Source organism: Myotis daubentonii, chromosome X, assembly GCF_963259705.1.
Source record: "Myotis daubentonii chromosome X, mMyoDau2.1, whole genome shotgun sequence".
In the NCBI taxonomy this organism is placed as follows: Eukaryota; Metazoa; Chordata; class Mammalia; order Chiroptera; family Vespertilionidae; genus Myotis; species Myotis daubentonii.
In genome coordinates, this window is record NC_081861.1 from 113,911,039 (window position 1) to 113,937,288 (window position 26,250).

At 40.6% G+C, this 26,250-nt stretch overlaps 1 protein-coding gene and 1 pseudogene across 1 annotated transcript; one reads left to right on the forward strand and one right to left on the reverse strand.

Moving 5' to 3' along the window:
* Positions 1 to 1,976: 1,976 nt before the first annotated feature.
* LOC132223655 (putative protein FAM47D) lies at positions 1,977 to 3,461 on the reverse strand. The gene has a single exon (XM_059678721.1). It carries the CDS (start codon positions 3,459 to 3,461, stop codon positions 1,977 to 1,979), a length of 1,485 nt encoding a protein of 494 aa, XP_059534704.1.
* A 19,000-nt stretch (positions 3,462 to 22,461) lies between these two features.
* On the forward strand, positions 22,462 to 24,660 carry LOC132223656 (tryptophan--tRNA ligase, cytoplasmic-like; annotated as a pseudogene).
* Positions 24,661 to 26,250: the final 1,590 nt, after the last annotated feature.

A 26,250-nucleotide genomic window follows, 5' to 3' on the forward strand; every position in this document is an offset into this window, starting at 1 on the left:
TCTCCCTGTGTCATCCTTTCCAAAGAAACCCTGTGAGCTGCCTGCTCTGCCCCTAGGAGGACTTCCATTGGAAATCATCCCACTCCACATAGACCCTTAAAGCCTGATGGTTAGAGAGCCTGTAGTTTAGGTGTTCATTTCAGGAAGTTTAATGGTCACAGGCCTATTTCAGCCCATCCTCCCCCCCCCCCCAAAAAAAAACAAACAGAAATGCTGGATGTGCTTTTGACTGAGAGATCTCCCAGCTTGAAAGCTGCTTTTCACACTGAGTATTGGCCCCAGGTGGCCCCTTTTATTAAGTTGAGTCTGTGGGAGAAACTTTCCAGGTCACTTCCTGAAATCCAGACCTCATGTGTTCTCCTGGAACCACTGCCCTTCCCTGAGCCTCCCCATGCTGCTTCCAGGGACTGGCCCTGAGCACAGGTGCTGTGCCCCCACCCTGTGTCAGCTGAGGGGAATGGGTGTCCTTTGTAGAAACCTTTGACCTGACACTTGATTGGCTGGGAGGCATTGCAAGGAGCAGTGCCCTGCTGGTGTCCTGGGCTGTAGAGAGCAAGCAGCAGCCCCAGGCACCAAGGGAAACATTCAGTCTTGTGCCCTGGGTAGTCTGGGAAAGCAGAAGAATATCCCAGGAAATCCCTCCATGGAGGTGCAGGGTCCACTCCTGAGCACAATATCCTAAATAAACTTCATTTGGTCCCACGGGGGGTGGGTGTAGGGTTGGAATATATATGTGACATACAAACCATGTTTCCTGGCCAACTGACCTTTGTGGACAGCCAATTGAATTAATTAGCCATTTCAGTGGGAAGAAAGTTAGTTTGTCTGTATCATGTTCAGGCTGCCCTACTTCACATTTAACACCCACATTTTTGGAGTCATGGGAAATCTCTGTAAGACAAGTCATCACATGGAAAGAAATTACAAGAAACAGGGACTATCAGATATGATGATATACCTTAGGGATTTTTGTCCCTAAGAATATTAAAATTAAAAGCAGATTTGAAAAGTGTTCCAAAAGGTCTAACTAAATAGTTAATTTTATAAAAATATTTTACTTCATTCTATTCCATAGATGAGTGTGTATTATCTTTCCTTCGGCTAAAGTGTGGCATCATTGATTTAATATATGTATGAATATATTTTTCTTCCAGATCAGGGGGGCAGTAAATTTTAAAGTAAAAATTCAGATAGGAAATATGTTAGGCTTCTAGGCCATATGATCTCTGTGACAATTCCTAAATTCTCATGTTGTAGTGCAAATGTAGCCATAGACAATTCACAAGCAATTCAAAAAATTACTTTGGCTGTGGGTTACAAGTTTTGCTTAAAAAATAATTGTCATAATGCATTAGAAACTGAATATTACCAGAGTGATAGTTCTTTCATTTTGCAGGATTATTTTGGGATTCATCCCATGCTTTAGCTGGCATAATTTTTTAAAAAATATGTTTTTACTGATCTTCAGAGAGGGAGAGGAAGAGAGAAAAATATCAATGATGACAGAGAATCATTAATCGGCTGCATCCTGCATGCCCACTCCCCTCACTGGGGATCATGCCTGCAAGCCAGGCATATGCCCTGACCAGAACCAAACCATGACCTCCTGGTTCATAGGTCAATGCTCAACCAATGAGCCACATCGGCTGGGCAACAAGATCCTTTTTAAGTAATTCTTTTATTTATGTTTTTTTAAATGAATGATTAAAATAAAAATAGAATACTACTAATGCTATAAAAACCAAGAGGAATATATTAAAAATATTGGTTTCATAGTTGGTAAAATAAACACAAACGTAATATTGACGAACCCAAGCAGAAGCTGATTTAGAAATTTTTATTTGCACTAGGTGTTAAATTTACAGATGTTGTGGAATAAAAGTTGTCTATACATAGTGAGGCACTCATGGTGATTTCTGACTGATGTTAAAATGAGAGCGAGACACTAGCCAAGTGAGTAGTAAATAGAAAATTGTCTAGTCCTCTTCTTCCTCTGAATCCTCCTCTTTGGGTTTGGAGAGGAGTTTCATTACTCGGGGTATAGGAGTCGTCACAGACTCATATTTCCACCCCTTCCTCATAAACATCTTCTCAATCACACCTGGCATCTTGTAGCCCTTGCTTACAATGAAATCTTTGAAGGCAATTGGTCCATAAAGTTCATCAAAATTGTCTGGTTCGAGATGCCTTCCATTGCTCCAATGTTCCTTGGCACGGACAAGTTTAGGGTCGAGCAAAGGCTGGTCATTGGCCAGCTTTTTCCAGCATTTGGGGTCCTGGTACCATGCTCCATACCTTATCTTCTCCCGTTTGGGTTTATAAGGGTCTTCTGGTTTTCGGAGTTTCGTTTCCCAGTTACCTTCCTGCAGGGAGAATTTTCTCTGCTTTATTTCATCTAGCTGTTTGCAGGGCCTGATATTCAAAGGATGCTGGCTTGTTTCCTTTATTTTGGCTGTATTATTGGTCAGTGGGACGTCAAGGTTAATTTCAAACTTTTTCATGATGTCCTCTTTATCAATGACTATGTTTTCAAAATTCTCATTCATCACTCTGCAGAATTCAATCACTGATGCTTTTCTTTGTTTTTCGTAAACAGGAAGTTTGCGGATATCCATCATGCATGATGCTTTTGTCTCTTCCTCAGGAAACAAACTGCTTAAATCTGACTGGAAACTCTCCTTGGTGGATTCCAGGTGGGCTTTTACTGCAGGTTCTAGGTTGACCTCCTGGGGAGGCTCCAGGTTGCCCTCCTCAGGATGTTCTTCACACAGGTGTGTGGGGGTCTTCTTTCTTTCCTCGGTGCCCTCATAATACGCCCACGTGTCCTCCAGCACCCTGTCAGAATCTAGCACTTCCAGGACCTGGAGCAGGAGGTCTAAAGGGAGATCTTTCCCCAGATTCGGGCAGTTCGCCAGGGAATGCTGGGTCAGGCTGGCTTCAGCGTTCTCTACAAAGGCCTTCCGTGCTGGCTGGGCTGCCAAGAGCGTGGGACACATGTCCACTCTCTTGGGCGGCTTCCTGTGAATCTTTTTGGGCGGAGGGCGGGGAATTCTATGAGCAATCAAGGGGGGAAATCCCTCCCGAGGGCCACGAGTGATCACATCTTCAGCAGATGGACAGCCCGTTCTGAAGTCGTCCAGTCCCTCCTCCACAAATACCCACCGCTGGCTGTCCATGGAGGCGGGGCACTTCCCAAGCTGCTTGTTCTGCCTGGAGAGATAGCGGGAAGGAAACCTGTCCCTGTCCTTGAAAGAGGGCTTACATTTCACGCCCAGGGGCAAGGGCTCCAGTGGCCTGGGCGCAGGCATCCACTTCTTTCTGGGCTCTGGCTTCTTGTCCAGCTTCGGCCCTGACTGCCACCGCTTGATCACCCCTGCTTCTATGAGCGCCTTCTTCCTCAGGTCTGACTTTAACAGCCACCCCTCATGGGGCTCAGGTAAGGGCCACTGCCGGCCCGCCATGGCGCCCTTGGCCCAGGGCGCACAGCGGCCTCAGGGGTTTGTTTTCCCAGCCGCCCAGTTGCTAGGAGACCATTGCCAGGCTGGCAGCATTCTTATTCTTTCCTGAGGCGGGTCAGCACGCGCCCCTGCACAGCCTGCATTGTCCTGGGATGGCCCGCAAGGTTGCATTCTTGCTTGTGGTAGAGAACTATTCCCGTGTATCGGCACACCACAGGGCAGCTGCCCATTCATCTTTTGATGGACTTTTGGATTGATTCCAGTCTGAGGCTGTTTGTAAATCAAGTGGCCATCAATATTTCACTTATTCACATCTTCATACAAGTACTTTCATTTCTCCTGGATAAATTATAGCTAGGAATTGAAAGGCGGGTGCTTCTGAGAGGTTTGTTTTTTCTTATGGACTGTACTCACAGCCCTCAGGTTTTGATATTTGCCCAAATATGGGTGAGGTGAGTGAGGCATTGGGTATACAACTTAATGTGCCTCCCAAAATCCCCCTCAGAAATCAAGATCAGTTATCTTTTAAGGTAACATTGCCAACATAATCTGAAAAACAGTGCCATATTAAAGTCTGAGGGCAAAGGATAGATCAGTACTCCTACTGAACCTGTCTGAATTTAAAACCCATGTGTTGTTCACCATCGATTTTCTTTTTAAAAATAGTATTTGCCTTTTTTGGATACTGGTATGTTGCTTGGAAAGAGTTTGGTTCTTTGGTGTCCTTTTTAAAATTTTACTGAAATAAGCAGAGCAGTTCCCTGTGATAGTACAGGCCTAAATGCTGTTCTACCATGTTGTATGGTTAACTGTTCCTCACTTCTGCAGCAAGACCCTTCCACGTAAATTATTCAATGCCTGTGCATCTGGTTTTCTAGTCTGGCTGACAGTAAAGGTCGCTATTGCAGGCCCTGTGTGAGTATCAGTTATCAAGAATCCTTTCCAGTGGTTTCTTTCCTGGCTTCTAATAATGTATTCACACAGGAGCTGATCAGTAATCAGCGGAATCATTCGTGTGGGGGGGCAAGGTTCTGTAGTTCCCTCTGTTTCTCTCATTTTACTCTCTGGTTGTCTGCCTTGAGAACTCTACCCACCTTGTTCTCTACAGTGTCTTAGCTCCATCTCCTCTACATACTAGTAGCGAGACTGCTGGTCTTTGCTTGGGTTCTGCCTCTCTGAGCTGTGGCCTAGAAACTCAAGGAATTTGGAGCCATCATAGTACTCACTTCCTTTATTTACTATCTGTGAGGGATCAGTCTCTGCTTCCTGATGTCCAGTGTCTTTCATAATTTTATCTTATTTTATTTCATTATTTTTCCAGGTGTTCCAGGGCATATATCTGATCCCTATTACTCTATTTTGGCCAGAACAGAAAATATAATTTACTTCTTTTCTTTTGTCTCCATCAATTTGTAAGTCTGCCTTTTCAAAGGTCACCGATGACTTCTAAACCATCAAATACCTTAAAATTCTTGCTGTTCTCCATGATTAGAGATTGTAGATCACACATTACTGAACAAATTCCTCTCTTATAATCCATAACAATCTATTTTCCTTTTTTTCTTACTGCTCAGGATACTCATCTACTTTTAAATCCATAAAATAAATACTAAACTCCTTAGCATATAACATTAGATGTTTTTCCATTTCGTTGCAGCATAATACACTCCATGACCATTGATGCTGTTGCAAATGGTAAGAGATATTCCTTTTTTACAGGTGCATAGTATTTCATTGTGTAAATGTACCACAGCTTTTTTATCCACTGATCTGCTGATGGGCAATTGGGCTGTTTAGAAATCTTAGTTACTATAAATTGCACGGCTATGAACCTTAGGGATGCATATATTCTTTCTGGTTGGTGTTTCTGATGTCTTAGGATATATTTCTAGGAGTGGGATCACTGGGTAAAATAAGAATTCCTTTTTTAACTTTTTGAGGTAACTCCATACTGTTTTCCATTGTGGCAACATCAGTCTGCATTCCCACTAGCACTATACTGGGGTTCCCTTTTCTCCACATCCTCTTTAACACTTTTCGTTTATTGATTTGTTGATGATAGCCATTCTGACAGGTGTGAGATGATAACTCATTGTCAATTTAATTTGCATCCCACTGATGATTAGTGACTGAGCATGTTTTGTATATCTCTTGGCCTTCTGTATGTTCAGTTTGGAGAAACGTCTATGTAGGTCCTTTGTCCTTTTTTAAATTGGATTGTTTGTTTTCCTTTTGTCAAGCTGTATGAGTTCCCTACATATTTTGGAAATTAACCCTTATTGAATGTATGATTGTCAAATATATTCTCCTATTCAGTGGTCTCTCTTTTCACTTTATTGATGGTTTCTTTTGCTGTGCAGAAACTTTTTATTTTGATGTAGTCCCAATTTATTTATTTTCTCCTTAGTTTTATTTGCCCTAGGGAATGTATTGGCAAACATATTGCTACAGGAGATGTCTGAGATTTTGCTGCCTATGGTTTCTCCTAACATTGTTATGGTTTCATAATTTACTTTAAGGATTTTATCCATTTTGAGTATATTCTTGTGTATGGTGTAAGTTGGTGGACTAGTTTCTTTCTTCCTTCTTTCCTTCCTCCCTACCTCCCTCTCATCTCTTTCTTTCTTTCTTTCTTTCTTTCTTTCTTTCTTTCTTTCTTTCTTTCTTTCTTTCTTTCTTTCTTCTTTCTTTCTTTCTTTCCTTCAATTTTCCAAACAGCAATTATTAAAGTGTCTGTCTTTACTGCATTGCATGTTCTTGCCTCCTTTGTCAAATATTAATTGAACAAAATGGCTTGGGTCAATGTCTGGGTTCTTTGTTCTATTCCATTGATCTATATGCCTGTTTTTGTGTGTGGGTCTTTTTGTTGTTGTTGTTGTTGTTGTTGTTGCTGCTGCTGCTGCTGCTGCTGCTGTTTTTTGCCAGTACCAGGATGTTTTGAGTACAGTGGCTTTGTAGTATAACTTCATATCTGATAGTGTTCTTTTTCCAACTTTGGTCTACATTTTCAAGATTGCTGTGGCTATTCGAGGTCTTTTTTTTATTCCATATAAAGTTTTGAAGAGTTTGATTTAGATCTGTGAAATATGCCATTGGTATTTAATAGGAATTGCAATGAAGCTATAGATTGCTTTGGGTAGTATGGACATTTTAATGATATTGATTCTACCAATCCATGAACACTGTGTATTTTTCCACTTGTTTAAACCTTCTTCTATTACTTTTTTGAACATTCTACAGTTTTCCAATTGCAGATCTTTAATCTGCTTAGTTAGGTTTATTCCTAAGTACCTAATTTTTTTTTGTTATAATGGTAGATATGATTGTTTTCTTAGTTTCTCTTTCTGAGAATTCAGTGTTGGTATATAAAAATACCATATATTTCTGGGTGTTAATTTTGTGACCTGCTATGTGGCTGAATTGATTTTTTATATCTAGTATTTTTTTGGTGGAGTATTTATGGTTTCTATGTACAATATCATGTCATTGTCAAATAATGCGAGTTTTATATAATCTTTTCCAATTTGGTTACTTTTTTATTTTTTCTTCTTGTCTGATTACTATGGCTAGGACTTTCAGTACTATGTTGAACAAGAGTGGTGAAAATGGTAATCCTCAATTTATTCCTGGTCTTAGTGGAAATTGTTTTAGTTTTTGCCCATTTAGTATGATGTTGGCTGTATGTTTGTCATATATGGCTTTTATTATTTTGAGGTATGATCCCTCCATTCCCACTTTGCTGAGAGTTTTTTTTTTTTATCAAAAAAGGGTGTCGTATTTTGTCAAATGCTCTTTCTGCAGCAATCAATATTTTCATGTGATTTTTTCCTGCCATCTGTTTATATGAGATATCACATTTACTGAATTGTGACTATTGTGCCAGCCTTGCAATCCCATACTAAATCCCATTGGTCATGGTGTATGATAGTTTTAACGTATTGCTGGATCTGATTTGCTAATATGTTTTGAGGAATTTAGCAAATAAATTCATCACGGATATTGGCCTATAGGTCTCTTTCTTTGTAGCGTCTTTATCTGGGTTTGGAATTGAGGTAATGTTGGCCTTATAGAAAGAGCTTGGAAATGTTCATTCCTCTTGAATTTTTGGGAATAGTTTGAGGAGGATAGGTGTTAGTTCTTTGAATGTTTAGTTAAACTCACCTGTAAAGCCATCTGAACCAGCACTTTTGTTTGCTGGGATTTTTTATTTTTTATATTTTAATTACTGTTTCAATTTCATCAGTAGATACTGGCCTATTCAGGTTTTCTGATTCTTCTGGATTGATTTCTAGAAGATTATCTTTTTCTAGGAATGTGTCCATTTTGTCCAGGTTGTTCAGTTTCTTTTGGAATATAGTCATTCATAGTATTTTTTTTTATGGTCCTTTGTATTTCTGTGGGGTCAATTGTTAATTCACCTCTCTCATTTCTGATTTTTTTTTTTAAATTTTGGTCCTCTTTATTTCTTGATAAGTTTGCCTAGAGGTTCATCAATCTTGTTTATCTTTTCAAAGAACCAACTCTTGGTTTTATTGATCTTTTGTATTGTTTTTATAATCTCTATTTCACTTATTTCTACTCTGATCTTTATCATTTCCTTCCTTCTACTTTTGTATTTTATTGTTGTTCTCTTTGTAATTCTTTAAGTTGTAGGGTTAGATAATTTATTAAACATTTTTCTTATTTTCTTTAAATAGACCTGTAATGCTATGAACTTACCTGTCATGATTGCTTTCTCTGCATGCGATAGGTTTGGTGTGTTGTGTTTTCATTTTCATTTGTTTCTGGGATGTTTTTTTATTTCTTCTTTGATCTTTTTGGTATCCCATTTATTGTTTCATAGCATGCTATTTAGCCTTCATGTGTTTGGATGCTTTTGAGTATTTTATTGTAGTTGATTTCTAATTTCATGCCATTGTGATCTGAAAAGATGCTTAATATGATTTCAATCTTCTTAATTGTAGAGAACTGTTTTGTGTCCTAATATGCAGTCTATCTTTGACAATACCCCATGTGCACTTGAGAAGAATGTATATTCTATATTTTTTAGGTGAAATGTTCTGAAAATGTCAAATAATTCCATCTGATCTAGAGTTTCATTTTGGATCGCTGTTTCCTTGTTGAATTTTCGACTAGAAGATCTATCCAATGCTGTCAGTGGGATATTAAATTCCCCCTCCTATGATTATAATGCTGTTGATCTCCCTTAAAATCCTTCAGATTTTTTTCTTTATTGATTAAGGTATTACATATGTGTTCTTATCCCTCCATAGCTCCCCAACTCTCAACTCATGCCCTCACCCCCCTGGTGTCTGTGTCCATTGGTTAGGCTTATATGAATGCATACAATTCCCAGATTTTTTTATATATATTTGGATGCTATGGTATTGGGTGCATATATGTTTATCAGAATTATATCCCCCTGTTATATCAATCCATTTAGTAGTATAATGAAATGGCTTTCATTATCTCTTGTTATGGCTTTCACTTTGAAGTCCATTTTGTAAGATGTGGGCATTGCTACCCCAGCTTTTTTTTTTTTTTCATTTCTGCTTGCATTTTATATAGCAAAGGACTGATAGGACATTTTTTATGTGTGAGTCCTTAGTTCTGAGGTGGGTCTCTTGTAGACAGAATACATATGGGTCATATTTTCTTATCCATTCAGCTACCCTATGTATTTTTATTGGAGCACTGAAGCCATTTACATTTAAGGTTATTATTGATAGCTACCTATGTATTGTCATTCTTATTCTCTATGTCTGTGACTTTCTCTTTATCTCTATTTCTTCTTCTAACAACAGTCCTGTTAGCATTTCTTGCAGTGTTGGTTTGGTGATAATAAACTTTTTTAGCCACGTTTTTAAACTTTAAAGCATTTTATTGCACCTTTGATTTTCAATGATAACTTTGCTGGATAGAGTGATCTTGGGTTCAGTCCCTTGATTTTCATTATTGTATATACTTCATGCCATCCCCTTCTGGCTCGAAGTGTTTCTATTGAGAAGTCAGCTGACAATCTAATGGGAGCACCCTTATAGGTAACTTTCTCTCTCTCTCTCCCTCAGCCTTTAAGATTCTTTCTGCATGTTTAATGTTTTCCATTTTAATTAATATGTATCTCAGTGTTGGTCTTTTGGGGTTCATCTTGATTCAGACTCTCTTGGTTTCCTGAACTTGAGTAATTTTTTCCTTTTACCAGGTTAGGGAAATTTTCTGCCATCATTTCTACAAAGAATTTCTCTATTCCTTTGTCAGATTCTACTCCTTCTGTTACCCCTATAATGCAAATGTTGTTACATTTCATGTTGTCCCAAAGCTCCCTTAGACTCTGCTCCTGCTTTTTAATTTTTTCCTATTTGCTTCTCTGAATGGGTGTTTTCTTCAACCCGTCATCCAACTCGCTGATTCAGTCCTCAGCTTCTTCTAGTCTACTGCTGAATCCGTCCAGTGTGTTACTTATTTCAGATATGTCATTCCTCATTTCCAGTTGATTCTTAAGTATTGTTTCAAGCTCTCTTTTCATGTTGGCGTAGGTCTCACTAAGCATTATAATTCTCATTAAATTGCTTGAAGTTCTCACTGAATTGTTTGAGCACCCTTATTACCATTACTCTGAATTCTTTATGTGACAAATTCTTTACTTCCATTTCATTTAGTTCATTTTCTGCTGATTCCACCTTTTCTTTCCTTTGGGGCTTGTTGTCTTTTGTCTCCCCATTTCTGCTGCCCCTTTGATTTTGTTTCTGTGTATTAGATCAAACTGCTATGCCTCCCAGATTTTGTGGGGTGGTCTTATGTAGTAGGTGTTTGGGGAACCCAGTAGTGCAGTCTCTTAGATCTCCTGAGCTGGGTAATCTAGGAAAGCCCATTACTTGAGTTATTTGGGTTCTGCTGTTGTAGTTGGGTTTTGAAAGTTATTGTCCATTTCATGGATGGAGTCTCCTCTTAGGCTGGCTGACTATGTGGCTCATCCCCGACCATTTCATGGGTGCTGTTGTGGAAGTGCTGAACGAACAGAACAAAATACAGCATAAAACACACACACACACATTGCCCCAACCCAGTGGTCGGCAAACTGCGGCTCTTTGGCCCCTTGAGTGTGGCGTGCACGTACAGTGCGATTGAAACTTCGTGGCCCATGCACAGAAGTCAGTATTTTGTGGAAGAGCCACACTCAAGCGACCAAAGAGCCGCATGTGGCTCACGAGCCGAAGTTTGCCGACCACTCTCTTAACCGGTTTGGCTCAGTGGATAGAGCATCAGCCTGCAGACTCAAGGGTCCCAGGTTCGATTCCAGTCAAGGGCATGTACTTTGGTTGTGAGCACATCCCCAGTAGGGAGTGTGCAGGAGGCAGCTGATCAATGTTTCTTTCTCATCGATGTTTCTAATTCTCTATCCCTCTCCCTTCCTCTCTGTAAAAAATCTCAATAAAATATATTTTAGAAAAACAAACACACACACACACACAAAAACAAACAAACAGAATAAACAAAAGAAAAATGTACACAAGACCCCTACACCACCAAAAAAAGCAAACATCAGAAAACAGATAATTAGGAAAGAGAAAATAGAGTAAGAATGATAGAAAAAGGGGTATAAAAAGGTATATCATATGAGGAGAAAATAAAATGAAATAAATGAATAATAAAAAGAACAGATAAAGACAATAAGAAAAGGGGATCTGGAATATATAGATGCTGAGCTGTAATAAATAAAATCAGAATAAGGAATTAGAGGAATATGGGAAGTAAAATTGTTCATTGAGTGAAACTAGCTAGGGCCTTTTTCACTATTAATTGATAAATATATTGATCATATCAGTGTATTTTAGCTAATCATTTTGTCACAGTGGTCGGCAAACTCATTAGTCAACAGAGCCAAATATCAACAGTACAACAATTGAAATTTCTTTTGAGAGCCAAATTTTTAAAACTTAAACTATATAGGTAGGTACATTGTTATTAACTTAATTAAGGTACTCCTAAGGCTTAAGAAGAGCCACACTCAAGGGGCCAAAGAGCCGCATGTGGCTCGCGTGCTACAGTTTGCTGACCACAGGTCTAGAGTGATTATAGCTATAAGAAGAAACAACATTCTCAGTTTATTCAGTTGTTACAAATGTAGGAGGAGAAGTAGAAATACAAATAAGAAGATTCCATGCAGAATCAAGAGGCCACTTCCTTTTCTCTCACAGATATTGTTTTATAAACCACTAGAGGACCCCTGCAGTGGGGTTCCCTTGGCATGGCCTTCGGGGATTGAGCCGAAATTGGTAGTCCAATGCCACCTGTCGCTCCTGCCTGCTGCCCCGGCTCATCTTGGCCCCACTGTGCCTGTGCTGGTTCATGCCCAGTCAGACCCAATTGGGAGAGGCTTGCACCACCACAGCAGCACTCGCCAGCCATGAGCCCTGCATCTGGCTCCTGTAGGCCAGCTGAGTGGCACTCCGCATGTGGCTCACGAGCCGAAGTTTGCCGACCACTCTCTTAACCGGTTTGGCTCAGTGGATAGAGCATCAGCCTGCAGACTCAAGGGTCCCAGGTTCGATTCCAGTCAAGGGCATGTACTTTGGTTGTGGGCACATATCCTGAGTTGAGCATTCTGCCCTCTGGTGGTCAGTGTGCATCATAGCAACCAGTCGACTGGTTGTTTGGTCACTTAGGCTTTTATATATATACATGGTGGTGATTTTCCTGGCCATGCTATTAAATATATTTGTTTAGATTACATTCTAAATTGAACCACTTCATTGGAGTAAATGTATGGGACACTTGGTTTTATAAAACTGTTTCATAGCTAGATAATGTAGAATATTCCTTAGGCTATCTTCTTGCAAAGGAGTTCTGTTGGGCTAAATGAACAAGAGAAAGTAGGTAATAATATAATGTTAGAACTATTTTTATAAAATAATTCAATTTATATTTTGTGATAAGTTCAATAACGTCTTAGAAAACCATGGATGTCAGAGTGCCAGTTTAGGCCCAATCCCAGCAGCCGGACATCCCCCAAGGAGTCCCAGATTGGAGAGGGTGTAGGATGGGCTGAGGGGAGCCCTTCCCCCCATGCACAAATTTTGTGCACTAGGCCTCTAGTATATATATATATATATATATATATATATATATATATATATGATTCTTTAATTGAAGCACTCATGATTATATTTTGTGTATTCTTTTTAAAATATATATATTTTACTGATTTCAGAGAGGAAGGGTGAGGGAGATAGAAATATCAATGATGAGAGAGAATCATTGATTGGCTGCCCCCAGGATGCCCCTACTGGGGATTGAGCCCACAACCTGGTCATATGCCCTTGACAGGAATCAAACCCAGGACCCTTCTGTCTTCAGGCCAACACTCTATCCACTGAGCCAAACAAGCTAGGGCTGTGTATTCTTCTTAATTTTTTTTTTTAGTTTTTAATTACAGTTGACATATAATACATTATATATTCATTTAATAATACTGTACTTTATTAATAAAATGCTTTATAGCATATATACTTTGTGGGATTTTTTTCCTCATAAATGTCTGAATTTTTAGTAATTTCAGCATTTTATTCCCCCAAATACAGTAATAGACTGCTTTTGACTCAAAGGTGTATTACCAAAATTCAGCAATCTAGTCTGGAAAATGAAAGTGAAGAATTCTGCTGCTAGTGAAAATAAATACAAAGGTAGAGAGGCATGTTGAGAATATAAGCTATTTAGCATCCTTTCTTTCAACTCTTAAGTACTGAAAAAAATATCTATATATCATTGCCAGCAAGCCATCCATTTAGATATGGAAATTAGAATAGGATGGGAAAATATAATGTTAGAAGTTATCCACTAGGAAACAAAATGGATAGGTGATATATCTACCCACTCTCATGGTGAGGACCCTGCATTACATTTATTGTCCTAAAACTTACTGTGCTGGAATATTCACAGGAAACATTACAGTTTCTCACAGTGACTTCTTAATGAAAATGATTGAGGTTTAACTACCAGGTATGTGATTTTGGAACAATACGTGAGATCATTTAACCTTGTTTTCAAAGCTTTTTTTTTTCAATACTGTTCTATAAAATTTGGTATAAAAGATTCCTATGATGAGAATGCTTGGAAATATTGAACATGTTATAAGTTCATGATGTATATATGTTTTATACTAAAGTCATAAAATTCGTAGAGCAAACAAAAACTGAAAAACCAAACCAAAAATACTGCTAATTAGATTAATATATATTAATATATATGCATATATATGTATTACATATTATATATATGAACCCATTTTTCACTGAACATCTGCTAATATTTTGTGGCAACTGGCTGATACTGAACACAGTCTTATAAAGTCTGGTATAAGGAATTAAAAACCTGCAAATTAAAGGGAAAATAATTTCAGGTGAGAAGGGATGCTTGTGGTACCAGCCTTCATTAGTGTGTATTTCTATCCAGGCAATTATATTTATTTTATCCCTTTTACCCTTTCATATTTCCTTTTCAGTGGAATCTGTACTAGGGATAAAGAAAAAAAAATGTAATTTACTATCCTAGAGGAAGTTACAGTGGAGCCTGGTAAAGGTGTGATGATAATAAGAAGACGTATTAGCTTAGGTTATCTTGGTAACAAATAAAAAATACTAAATCAAAGTTAATATTTGAAACGCAAGGGCAGATATACCACCAGGCTCAGAAAAGCTCTAGAAAGGAGCTGTATCATGTCCAATAATGCAGTCACTGAAGTGGTTTTCAAGAAAAGGTATCTTCCAGAGCAAACATTCAAAAATTTACTCTGGAGTTTGAAAATGAACTCTGCTGCAGAATATCTATACACTTATGATACAAATGAAAGAAAATATACATAAGTAAATGCTTTGTAACTGGAATGTGCATGCCAGTCACTGGTGATTGGAAGTCACACCCCTCTCTATGGGAAAACCAGTATAAGGCTCATTTCCATAATCACTATTTCCCAGTCCCAAGGAATAACTCCTCCCTTCCTCCAGGGTTCCAAGGAATACCTCCTCCCTCCCTCCATTCAGAGTCCCAAGGAATCCCTCCTCCCTCCCTTCATCCATGTTACCACTGATCATTTTCCCTCCCTAAATCCAGGGTTTCATAGAATACCTAGTCCCTCCTTCCATCCAGGGTCCCAAAGAATATATTTTCCCTTTCTCCATTAATGTCTCCAGGATTACCTCCTCCTTCCCTAAATACAGGGTCCCAAGGAATACCTCCTCCCTCTCTCAATCCAGGATTCCATGGAATACCTCCTTCCTTTCCCCATCAGGGTCACAAAGAATTCCTCCTCCCTCCACCCATGAAGGGTTCCATGGAATACCTGCCTGCCTGCATCCAGGGCCCCAAAGAATAACTCCTCCCTCTCTCCATTCAGGGTCCCACAGAATACCTCCTCTCTCACACCATCCAGGGTCCCTTGGAATATCTTTTCCCTTTCTCCATTAATGGGTCCCAAGGATTACCTCCTCACTCCCTAAACCAAGGGTTCCATGGAATACCTCCTTCCTCGCTCCATCTAAGGTTCCATGGAATACCTCCTCTCTCCATCGATTCAAGGTCCCAAGAAATACCACCTACCTCCCTCGATACAGGGACCCAAGGATTAATTCGTCCCTCCCTCCATCAGGGTCCCACAAAATAATTCCTCATACCATCAAGGGTTCCATGGAATTCCTTTTCCCTCCATGAATCCAGGGTATAATGGAATACCTCCTCCCTCCATCCATCCAGGGTCCCTTGGAATGCCTCTTCCATACCATTATCAAGGATTCCAAGGAATACCTTCTCCCTCCATCTATCCAGAAATCCAAGGAATACTTCCTCCCTCTCTCCATCAGGGACCAAGAGAATACCTTCTCCCTCCATCCAGAGTTCCATGGAATACCTCCTCCCTCCATCCCTTCAGGGTCCCAAGGAATACTATCTCCTTCATGGGGTCCAGTTTCCCAAGGAATAACTCTTCCTTCCCTCCATCACTATCCCAGGGAATTCCTCCTCCTTCCATCCAGGGTCCCATGGATTACCATCTCTCTCCATTCAGGCTTCCATAGAATACCTCCCTCCCTCCATCCAGAGTCCTATGGAATCCCTTCTCCCTCCCTCCATCCAGGATCCCAAGGAATACCTCCTCCCTCCCTTCATCCACAGTCCCAAAGAATGACTCTACCCTCTGTTCATCAGGGTCCCACAGAATATATAAAACTTCCATCCGGAGTTCCAGGTTATACCTCCTCCCTCCATCAATCCATGGTTCTATAGCATCCCTCCCACCCTCCATTCAGGGTCCTTTGGAATTCCTCCTGCCTCCATCCATTCAGGGTTCCAAGGAATACCTCCTTCCTCCCTCCATCCAGGGTTCCATGGAATACCCATTCAGTGTCCCACAGAATACCACTTCCCTCCCTCCACACATCGTTCCATGGAATACCTCATTCCTCCCTCCATTCAGGTTCCCAAGGAATATTTCCTCCCTCCCTCAATCAGGGACCAAGAGAATACCTTCTCCCTGCATCCAGGGTTCCATGGAATACCTCTTCCCTCCCTCCATCCAAGGTTCCATGAATACCTCCTCTCTCCATCTGTTCAGGATCCCATGGAATACCTCTTCCCCCCACCCAGGCTTCCATGGAATACCTCCTGCCTCCATCAATCCATGGTTCCATAGCATCCTTCTAGCCCTCCATTCAGGGTCCTATAGAATCCTTCCTGCCTCCATCCATTCAGGGTTCCAAGGAATATCTCCATTCTCCCTCCATCCAGGGTTCCATGGAATACCCATTCAGGGTTCCACAGAATACCACTTCCCTCCCTCAAACCACGGTTCCATGGAATATCTCATTCCTCCCTCCATTCAGGTTCTCAAGGAATACCTCCTTCCCTCCCTCCATCCATGGTATGAGGGATCTGTCACCCTCTTTCCATCTAGGGTTCCATGGAATAGCTCTTCACTCCTTCCATCCATGTTCCCATGGAATACTTTTCCCTTTCTCCATTAATAGATCTGAAGGATTCATTTCTCCTTCCTTAAATCCAGCGTTCCATGGAATACATCCTTCCTCCCTACATCCAGGGTTCCATTCTATACCTCCTCCTTCCCTCCATTCAGGGTTCCATGGAATACCTCCTTCCTCTAATCAGGGTCCCATGAAATACCTCCTTTCTCCCTACATCCAGGGCCCCATAGAATATTTCCTCCCTCCACCCAGGAACCCAATGAATAATTACTCTCTCCATTCAGGGTCTCAGAGAATAACTCCTCCCTCCATCCAGGGCCCCAAGGAATCCCTCCTCCTCCACCCAGGGTCCTATGGAATCCCTCCTCCCTCCTTCCATCCAGGGTCCCATGAAAAACCTCCTCCTTCCATCCATCCAGAGTTCCACTGAATACCTCCCTCCATCAGAGTCCTATGGAATCCCTCCTCCCTCCTCATCCAGGGTCTTATGGAATCCCTCCTCCCTCTTCTTTTCAGGGCCCCGAGGAATACCTCTTCCTCCATCAAGGTCCTATGGAATCCCTCCTCTCTCCCAACATCCAGGGTCCCACGGAATACCTCCATCTCCATCCTGGGTCCTATGGAATACCTCCTCCCTCCATCCAGGGTTTTATAGAATCCCTCCTTCCTCCATCCAGGGTCCCACGGAATACCCACTCCCTCAATCCAGCATCCCATGGAATCCCTCCTCCCTCATTCCATCCAGGGTCCCAGGGAATACCTCCTCCTCCATCAGGGTCCTATGGAATCCCTCCTCCCTCCTTCCATCCAGGGCGCCGAGCAAACTGAAAATGTCTAAAGGACTTCAACACAACATGGGAAACCATAAACACCTTAGAAGAAGCCATAGTCACATAAATAACAAACATTTGTTGTAGCAATATCATTACTGACACAACTCCTAGACGCAGTGATGGCGAACCTTTTGAGCTCAGCGTGTCAGCATTTTGAAAAACCCTAACTTAACTCTGGTGCTGTGTCACATATAGAAATTTTTTGATATGTGCAGCCATAGTAAAACAAAGACTTATATTTTTGATATTTATTTTAAATATTTAAATGCCATTTAACAAAGAAAAATCAACCAAAAAAATGAGTTTGCTTGTCACCTCTGACAAGCGTGTCATAGGTTCGCCATCACTGTCCTAGAGCAAGCAGGCTAAGGAGAAAATAAACAAATGGGACTACATCAAAATAAAAAACTTCTGCACACCAAGAGAAACCCTCAACAAAACAACAAACAAGCCCACTGCATGGGAGAATATATTTGGCAATGTTATCTTCGATAAGGGCTTAATCTCCAATATTTATAAGTAACTCATAAAACTTAACAAAACGAAGATAAACAATCCAATCAAAAAATGGACAAAGGATCTAAATAGACAATTTTCAAAGGCAGACAAACAGAAGACCAGGAGACATATGAATACATGCTCAAAATCACTAATCATCTGAGAGATGCAAATCAACACAACAATGAGGTACCACCTCACACCTGTCAGACTGGATATTATAGACAAACAACACGTGCTGGAGAGGATGCAGAGAAAAAGGAACCCTGCTTCACTGCTGGTGAGAATGCAGATTGGTGCAGCCACTGTGGAAGACAATATAGTTTCCTCAAAAAATTAAAAAATGGAACTCCTACTGGATCCAGTAATCCCACTTCTAGGACTATATCCCAAGAAACCAGAAACACAATAAGAAAGGATATGTATACACCTATGTTCATAACAGCACAATTTACAATAGCTAAGGTTTGGAAACAGCCTAAGTGCCCATCAGAAAATGAGTGAATTAGAAAACTGTAGTCCATCTACACAATAGAATCCTACGCCACTATAAAAAAGACGGAATTCTTACCATTTGCAACAGCATGGATGGAATTAGAGAGCATTATGCTAAGTGAAATAAGTCAGTCAGAGAAAGATAAATATCACATGATGTCACTCATTTTTGGAATATAATGAACAACATGAACTGATGAACAAAGCTAGAAATAGAAGCCTCAAACAGACTGTCCAACCTATGAGGGAAGGCAGGGGTTGAGGGGATAAGAGATCAACCAAAGGACTTGTATGCATGCATACGAGCATAACCAATAGACAGCAACTGGAAGGGAAGGTGAGGGCATGTACAGGTGGGTGGGTGTGGGTGGGGCGAGGACAAGGTGGAAAAAGGAGGCATATGAAATACTTTAATCAATAAAGAATTTAAATTAAATAAAATCAAATTACCTTTACAAAAAAGTAAATGAAGAATGGCATAGCAGCCATAAAGAACAGAATAAAAGGTTTCAAGAGTAGACTAGAAGAAGCTGAGGACCAAATCAGAGTGTTAGAAGACAAAGTATAAATAGATGCCCAATCTGAGCAGCAACTGGAAAAAATAATTTAAAAACAGGAGGAAAGTCTATGGGAGCTTTGGGACAATTGGAAACAATACAACATGTGCATAATAGCTGTGGAAGAAGAAGAGTGGCTGAGCAAGGAATAGACACATTTTTAAAGAAATAATGACAGGAAACTTTCCAGAGTTGGAGAAGAAAAGTCACACAAAGCCAAGAAGCACAGAGAGTCCCAAGCAAGATGAACCCCATAAGACCCAAACCAAGACAGGTCGTAATTAAACTGGCAAATGTAAAAGACAAAGAATCTTAAAGGCTGCAAGAGAGAGACAAAGTCACGTAAAAGGGATCTCCCATTAGACTATCAACTGATTTCTCAACAGAAACATGCCAGGCCAGAAGGGAATAGAATGAGGTATGTAAAGTGATGCAAAGCAAGGGACTGATTTGAATAATGCTCTAACCAGCAAGGCTATCATTCAACATTAAAGGTGAAATTTGGAGATTCACAGACAAAAAAACAAACAAAACAAAACAGACAAACAAAAACCCAAACAAACAAACAAACAAACAAAAACAACTAAGGGGATTTATTACAACCAAGACAACAATACAAGACATGCTAAAAGGGCTGTTGTAGAGAAGAAATAGAAAGGAAGGAAGAGAAAGAAAACAGGCTCAAAGAATAAAGATAGCAACAAATAAAGACCTAGCAATAATAACCATAAATGAAAGTGGATTAAATGCCCCAAAGTAAAAAACATAGGGTAGCTGAATGGATAAGAAATCATGACTCATATATATGTATACTATCTAAAACAGACCCAATTCAGAACAACGAAGTCACACAGACTGAACATGAAGAAATGGAAAAAAAAATTCTTCAGGCAAATTGAAATGAAAAAAAACAAAACAAAACAAAAACAAAATAAGCTGTAGTAGAAATACTTATATCTGAGAAAAATACACCTCAAAACGAAGGTCATAACAAGAGGTAATGAAAGCCACTTCATAATACTAAGGGGAAGACTACTTTCAGGGAGCATTTCTATAGTCCATAATACTAAGGGGATTGATACAACAAAAGGTTTTAACTCTGGTAAACATATGAGTACCCAATACAGGGGCATCCAAATACATAAAAAAAAAAGCTTCTAGAAGATATCAAGGGAGAGATCAACAGCAGCACAATCACAGTAGGAGACTTTAATACACTCTTGACATCAATGGAAAAATTAATCAGAAAACCTGAATAGATAATAACTATGATGAATTCAAAGAAGTCATAAAAACAATTCCCAGCAAACAAACTCTCTGGACGAGATGGCTTCACAGAGAAGTTTTACCAAACTTGAAAGAATTAACACCTATCCTCCTCAAACTATTCTAAAAAAAAGTCAGGACAAAGAGAAACACTTCTAAGCTATTTCTTTGAGGCTAGCATTACCCTATTCCAATAATATCCCTGATGAACATAGTGGCTAAAATCCTCAACAAAATTCTAGAAACTCGGATCCAGATATACATTAGAAATATCATACACCATAACCAATTGGTATTTATTCCAGGGATGCAAGGCCAGTGCAATATCCACAAATCAATAAATGTGATACATCACATAAACAAGCTGAAAGATAAAAACCACATGATCATATGAATAGATGAAGAGAAAGCATTTGACAAAATCCAATGGAACAAAATTCCCTTTTTTGATAAAAACTCTCAACAAAGTGGGAGTAGAGGGATCATACCTCAACATAATTAAAGCCTGCTATGACAAACCTACAGGCAGCATCATACTCAGTGGACAAAACTTAAATCATTTCAAATAGGGACAAGAACAAGACAGGAATGTTCACTTTCACCACTTCTGTTCTACATAGTGCTAGAAGTACTAGCTGTTGCAATCAGACAACAAGAAGAAATGAAAGGCATTCAAATTGGAAAGAAGGAAGTAAAACTGTCACTATTCCCTGATAACATGATACTATACAAAGAAAACCCTAAAGACTCCATCAGAAAACTACTAGATTTAACAAATGAATTTGGCAAAGTAGCAGGATATAAAATTAACCAGAAATCTATGGCATTTTTATACACCAGTATTGGACTCTCAGAAAGGGAAACCAAACAAACAACCACATTCACCATTGCAAAAAAAAAAAAAATTAGATACTTAAGAATAAACTTAACCAAGCAGTAGAAAACCTGTACTAGAAAAACTACAAGACATTGAAAATGGAGATAGAGGAAGATACGAACAAGTGGAAGAATATAACGTGTTCATGGATTGGTAGAATCAATATCATCACAATGTCCATAGTACCCAGGCAGTCTACAGATTCAAAGCAATACCCATTAAAATACCAACAACAGACATATACACCAATGGAACAGAAAAGAGAACCCAGAAATCGACACAAGTCATTATGTTCAATATATGACAAGGGAGGCAAGAGCAAACAATGGAGTCAAGATAGTCTATTAAATAAATGGTGTTGGGAAAATTGGACAGAAACATGCAAAAAATGAACCTAGAACACCAAGTTACACCATGCACAAAAATAAACTCAGGATGTATGAAGGACTTAAATGTAAGATGGAAACCCTAAAAATCCTAGAAGAATCCACAGGCAGCAAAATCTCAGACATTTCTTGTAGCAATATGTTTATGGATACTTCTCCTAGGACAATGGAAATTAAGGAGAAAATAAATGGGACTGCATCCCAATGAAAAGCTTCTGCAAGCAAATGAAACCACCAATAAAATAAAAATAGTGCCCACTCCATGGGAAAACATATTTGCCAACAATACATCTGACAAGGAGTTATCCTCCAAAATCTACAGGGAACTCATACATGTTAATAAAGGAAGATAAACAGTCCAATAAAAAATGGGCCAAGTGTCTAGACACTTCTCCAAAATGGACATACAGAAGGCCAAATGGCATATGAAAAAGTGCTCAAAGTCACTGATTCTTCAAGAGGTGCAAATTAAAAGGACAGTGAGGTGCCACCTCACACCTGTTAGAATGGCATTCATCAATAAATCAACAAATGACAAGTGTTGTTGAAGATATGGAAAAAAGGGAACCCTGGTGCACTGCTAGTGGGAATGCAGACTGGTGCAGCCACTGTGGAAAAACAGTTTGGAGTTTCATCAAAAAATTAAACATGGTACTACCATTTGACCCAGTGATTCCACTTCTAGGACTATATCCCAAGAAATCAGAAACACCAATCAGAAAGAATATATGCACCGCTATGTTCATAGCAGCACAATTTACAATAGCTAAGATTTGGAAACAGCCTAAGTGCCCATCAGCAGATGAATGGATTAAAAAATGGTGGTACAACTATTCAATGGAATACTATGCAGCTGAAAAAAGAAAGAACTCTGACCATTTTCAACAGCATGGGTGGACCTAGACCACAACATGCTAAGTGAAATAAGCCAGTGGGAGAAAGATCAATATCATATGATCTCACTCATATGTGAAATATAACTAAGATCATAAAGTGATGAAAAAATAGACCTAGAGACATAGAGACATGGATCACACTGGCAACCGTCAGAGGGAAAGCAGGAGAGGGTAGTGGGGGGAAGAATTCAACCAACAAAGTCATGTGAGTATATGCATAACCCATGGACACAGACAATGGGGTGGTGAAGGTTTGGGGGGTTAAGTGCTGGGAGAGGGAAGCAGGGGTAAAAAAATAATCGACATGTATAATACTTTCAGCATTTATAAGAAAAGAAAAAAGCCAGCTCTAACAGGTTTGGCTCAGTGGTATGAGCATTGACCTGCAGGTTGAAGGGTCCCAAGTTTGATTCTGGTCAAGGGCACATGCCCAGGTTTTGGGCTCAATCCCTAGTAGGGGGTGTGCAGGAGGCAAATGATCTATGATTCTCATCATTGATGTTTTCATCTCACTCCATCTCCTTTCCTCTCTGAAATGAATAAAAACACATTTTTGAAAAAGCCAAAGGTGTCTTTGCAAATTCAGGTACCTGTGACCCCAGAACTGAACTTTCACAACATTGCCTTAGTGCACAATATCCGCAGGGCACTTACAGTCTGCCTTTCTTCCCATCAGGACAAATGTAAACTAAGTTCTCATACTGAGGCTGAAGATGTGAGATGGGAAGTGAGTGGGGAGGTTAAATGGAGGCCAGCATGCAGTGTGGGGTGGCAAATGACCAGCTAATGATGCAATGACCAGCTAATAGTTTGGATTTAGAGTGGGTTTCATTGGTCTCTGCACCCACCCTTCCCCAAACACACACACTAACAGCCAACTCCTGATTGGACTGTCTCATGAGGAATTGGTCAAGGGGCTCAAGTGTTTGTGAGAAAATGGTTGATTTCTAAGAAATCCTTACTCCAAATAGCTGCAGGGTGCGGTAAACAGGAAGAAAGGAGAAGAAAGGGGCTTAAAAAAAGGAAATAGTAAGAGGGGGAAGACTATAAAAGAAGAGCCCATCTGCACAGAGATCTCAGCTACTCCACTGGCCACCTCTTCAGTGCCCCCCACAGCCCAGGATGAAATTGATTCTGCAGTGAAGAGGCTGTTATTGCTATAAATGAGCTACAATGTGGCCACGGGGGAGAACTACAAGGCCACTGCCTTCCACAGAACCTTGTACCTGGGTTAGTGGCCCAGGTGCCATGGAAACTGAAGTGCATTTTGTGGACCCCTGAACTGTACAGAGGAACAGTGCAAAAGGCAGTGACTGTGACAAGCTCACTGTTCTGTTTGGAAGCAGTGACATTGACCAAGAGCTGATAAACAGAATAGAGAGATCCAGGAGCCAGAGACCGCACCACTTCCTGCACAGATGCACATTCTTCTCACACAGAGACATGAACCAAGTCCTCGATGCCTATGAAAACAAGAAGCTGTTTCGCCTGTATGTGGGCAGGGGCCCTTCTTCCGAAGCCATGCATGTAGGCCACCAAATCCCATTCATTTTCACAAAGTGGCTGCAGGACATGTTGAATGTGCTCTTGCTCATCCAAATGGCAGATGACTAGAAGTACCTGTGGAAGACCTTACCCTGGACCAGGCCTATGGCTACACCATGGAAAACGCCAAGGACATCATCACCTGTGGCTTTTACATCAACAAACCCATCTTATCTGACCTCGACTACTACAAGACTTCTACAAGAACATGGTGAAGATGAGAATCACGTGACCTTCAACCAAGTAAAAGGAATTTTTTGCATCGCCGACAGTGACTGCAAGGGGAAGATCAGTTTTCCTGCCATCCAGGCCGCTCCCTCCTTCAGCAACTCATTCCCACAGATCTTTGGGGGCAAGATGGACGTTCAGGGCCTCATCCCTTGTGCCTTCAACCAGGATCCTTACTTCAGGATGACAAGAGATTTCACCCCCCGGATCTTCTATCCTAAACCATCCTGCTACATTCGACCTTCTTCCCCTCACTGCAGGGGACTCAGACCCACAGGAGTGCCAGCGACCCCAACTCCCCCATCCTCCTCACAGATTCAGCCAAGCAGATCAAGACCAAGGTCAACAAGCATGCATTTTCTGGAGGGAGAGACACCATCTAGGAGCACAGGCAGTTTTAGGGAAACTGCCAGGTGGACATGTCCTTCATGTCCATGACCTTCTTCCTCGAGGATGAGGACCAGCTGGAGCGGATCAGGAAGGATTACAGCAGTGGAGCCATGCTGACCTGGGAGCTCAAGAAGGAGCTCGTGGAGGTCCTGCAGCCCCTCCTTGCGGAGCACCAGGCCAGGTGCAAGGAGGCCAGGGAGGAGATAGTCAAAGTGTTCTTGATCCCGCCCCACCCAGAGCTGTCCTATGACTTTCAGTAGCGCCCATTTTATATCTGCACAGAAAGAACCATAATTTACCCAGAGGCTCTGTCACATGGCTTCCCATTCCTGGTGTCTGTAACTCTGTGTGTCTGACAGTACTGTTTCTCCCTGTGTCATCCTTTCCAAAGAAACCCTGTGAGCTGCCTTCTCTGCCCCTAGGAGGACTTCCATTGGAAATCATCCCTCCCCACATAGACCCTTAAAGTCTGATGGTTAGAGAGCCTGTAGTCTAGGTGTACATTTCAGGAAGTTTAATGAGCAAAGGCCTATTTCAGCTCATCCCCCCAAAATCAAGTTGAAATGCTAGCTGTGCTTTTGACTGAGAGATCTCCCAGCTTGAAAGCTGCTTTTCACACTGAGTATTGGCCCCAGGTCTCCGCTTTTATTAAGTTGAGTCTGTGGGAAACTTTCCAGGTCACTTCCTGAAATCCAGACCTCATGTGTTCTCCTGGAACCTCTGCCCTTCCCTGAGCCTCCCCATGCTGCTTCCAGGGACTGGCCCTGAGCACAGGCGCTGTGCCCCCACCCTGTGTCAGCTGAGGGGAATGGGTGTCCTTTGTAGAAAGCTTTGTCCTGACACTTGATTGGCTCAGAGGCCTGCAAGGAGCAGTTCCCTGCTGGTGTCCTGGGCTGTAGAGAGGAAGCAGCAGCCCCAGGCACCAAGGGAGACATTCAGTCTTGTGCCCTGTGTAGTCTGGGAAAGTAAAAAATATTCCAGGAAAGCCTCCATGGAGGTTTAGTGTCCACTCCCGAGCCCTATACCCTAAATAAACTTCATTTGGTCCCACGGAGGGTGAGTGTGGGGGTGGAATAAGTATATGACATCCAAGGCATGTTTCTTGGCCAACCCACCTTTGTGAACATCCCATTGAATTAATTAGCCATTTCAGTTGGAAAAAAGTCTGTCTTTATCATGTTTAGGCTGCCCTACCTCACATTTAACACCCATATTTTTGGAGTCATGGGGAATCTCTGCATGACAAGTCATCATGTGATGAGACATGACAAGAAGCAGGGACTATAAGATATGATGATGTGCCTCAGGAATTTCTGACCCTAAGAATATTGAAATTAATAGGCAGATTTGAAAAGGGTTCAAAAAGGTATGACTAAATAGTTATTTATTAAAAAATATTTTACTTGATTCTATTGCACAGATGAGCATGTATTATCTTCTATTCAGCTAAAGAATGGCATCATTGATTTAATATATGTCTGAATATATTTTTCTTCTAGATCAGGGGGACAGTAAATTTTACTGTAAAAATTAAGATAGGAAATATTTTAGGCTTGCAGGCCATATAATCTCTGTGATAAATTCTAATGTTTTAGTGAAAAGGTAGCCATAGTCAATTCTCAAAGAATACATAAAGTTACTTTGGCTACGGGTTACAAGTTGTGCTTATCAAAATAATTGTCATAGTGCATTATAAATTGAATATTATTGGAGCGATACAGTTCTTTCATTCTGCACAATTATTTTGAGATTCATCCCATGCAGTAGCTGGCATAATTTTTTATAAATATACTAGAGGCTTGGTGCAAGAAATTCATTCACAGGTACAGTCCCTAGGCCTGGCCTGTGAT

What these genes read in the sequence shown, in the direction of transcription:
- LOC132223655 (XM_059678721.1), bottom strand. Translation starts at nt 3,461, where the DNA reads ATGGCGGGCCGGCAGTGGCCCTTACCTGAGCCCCATGAGGGGTGGCTG.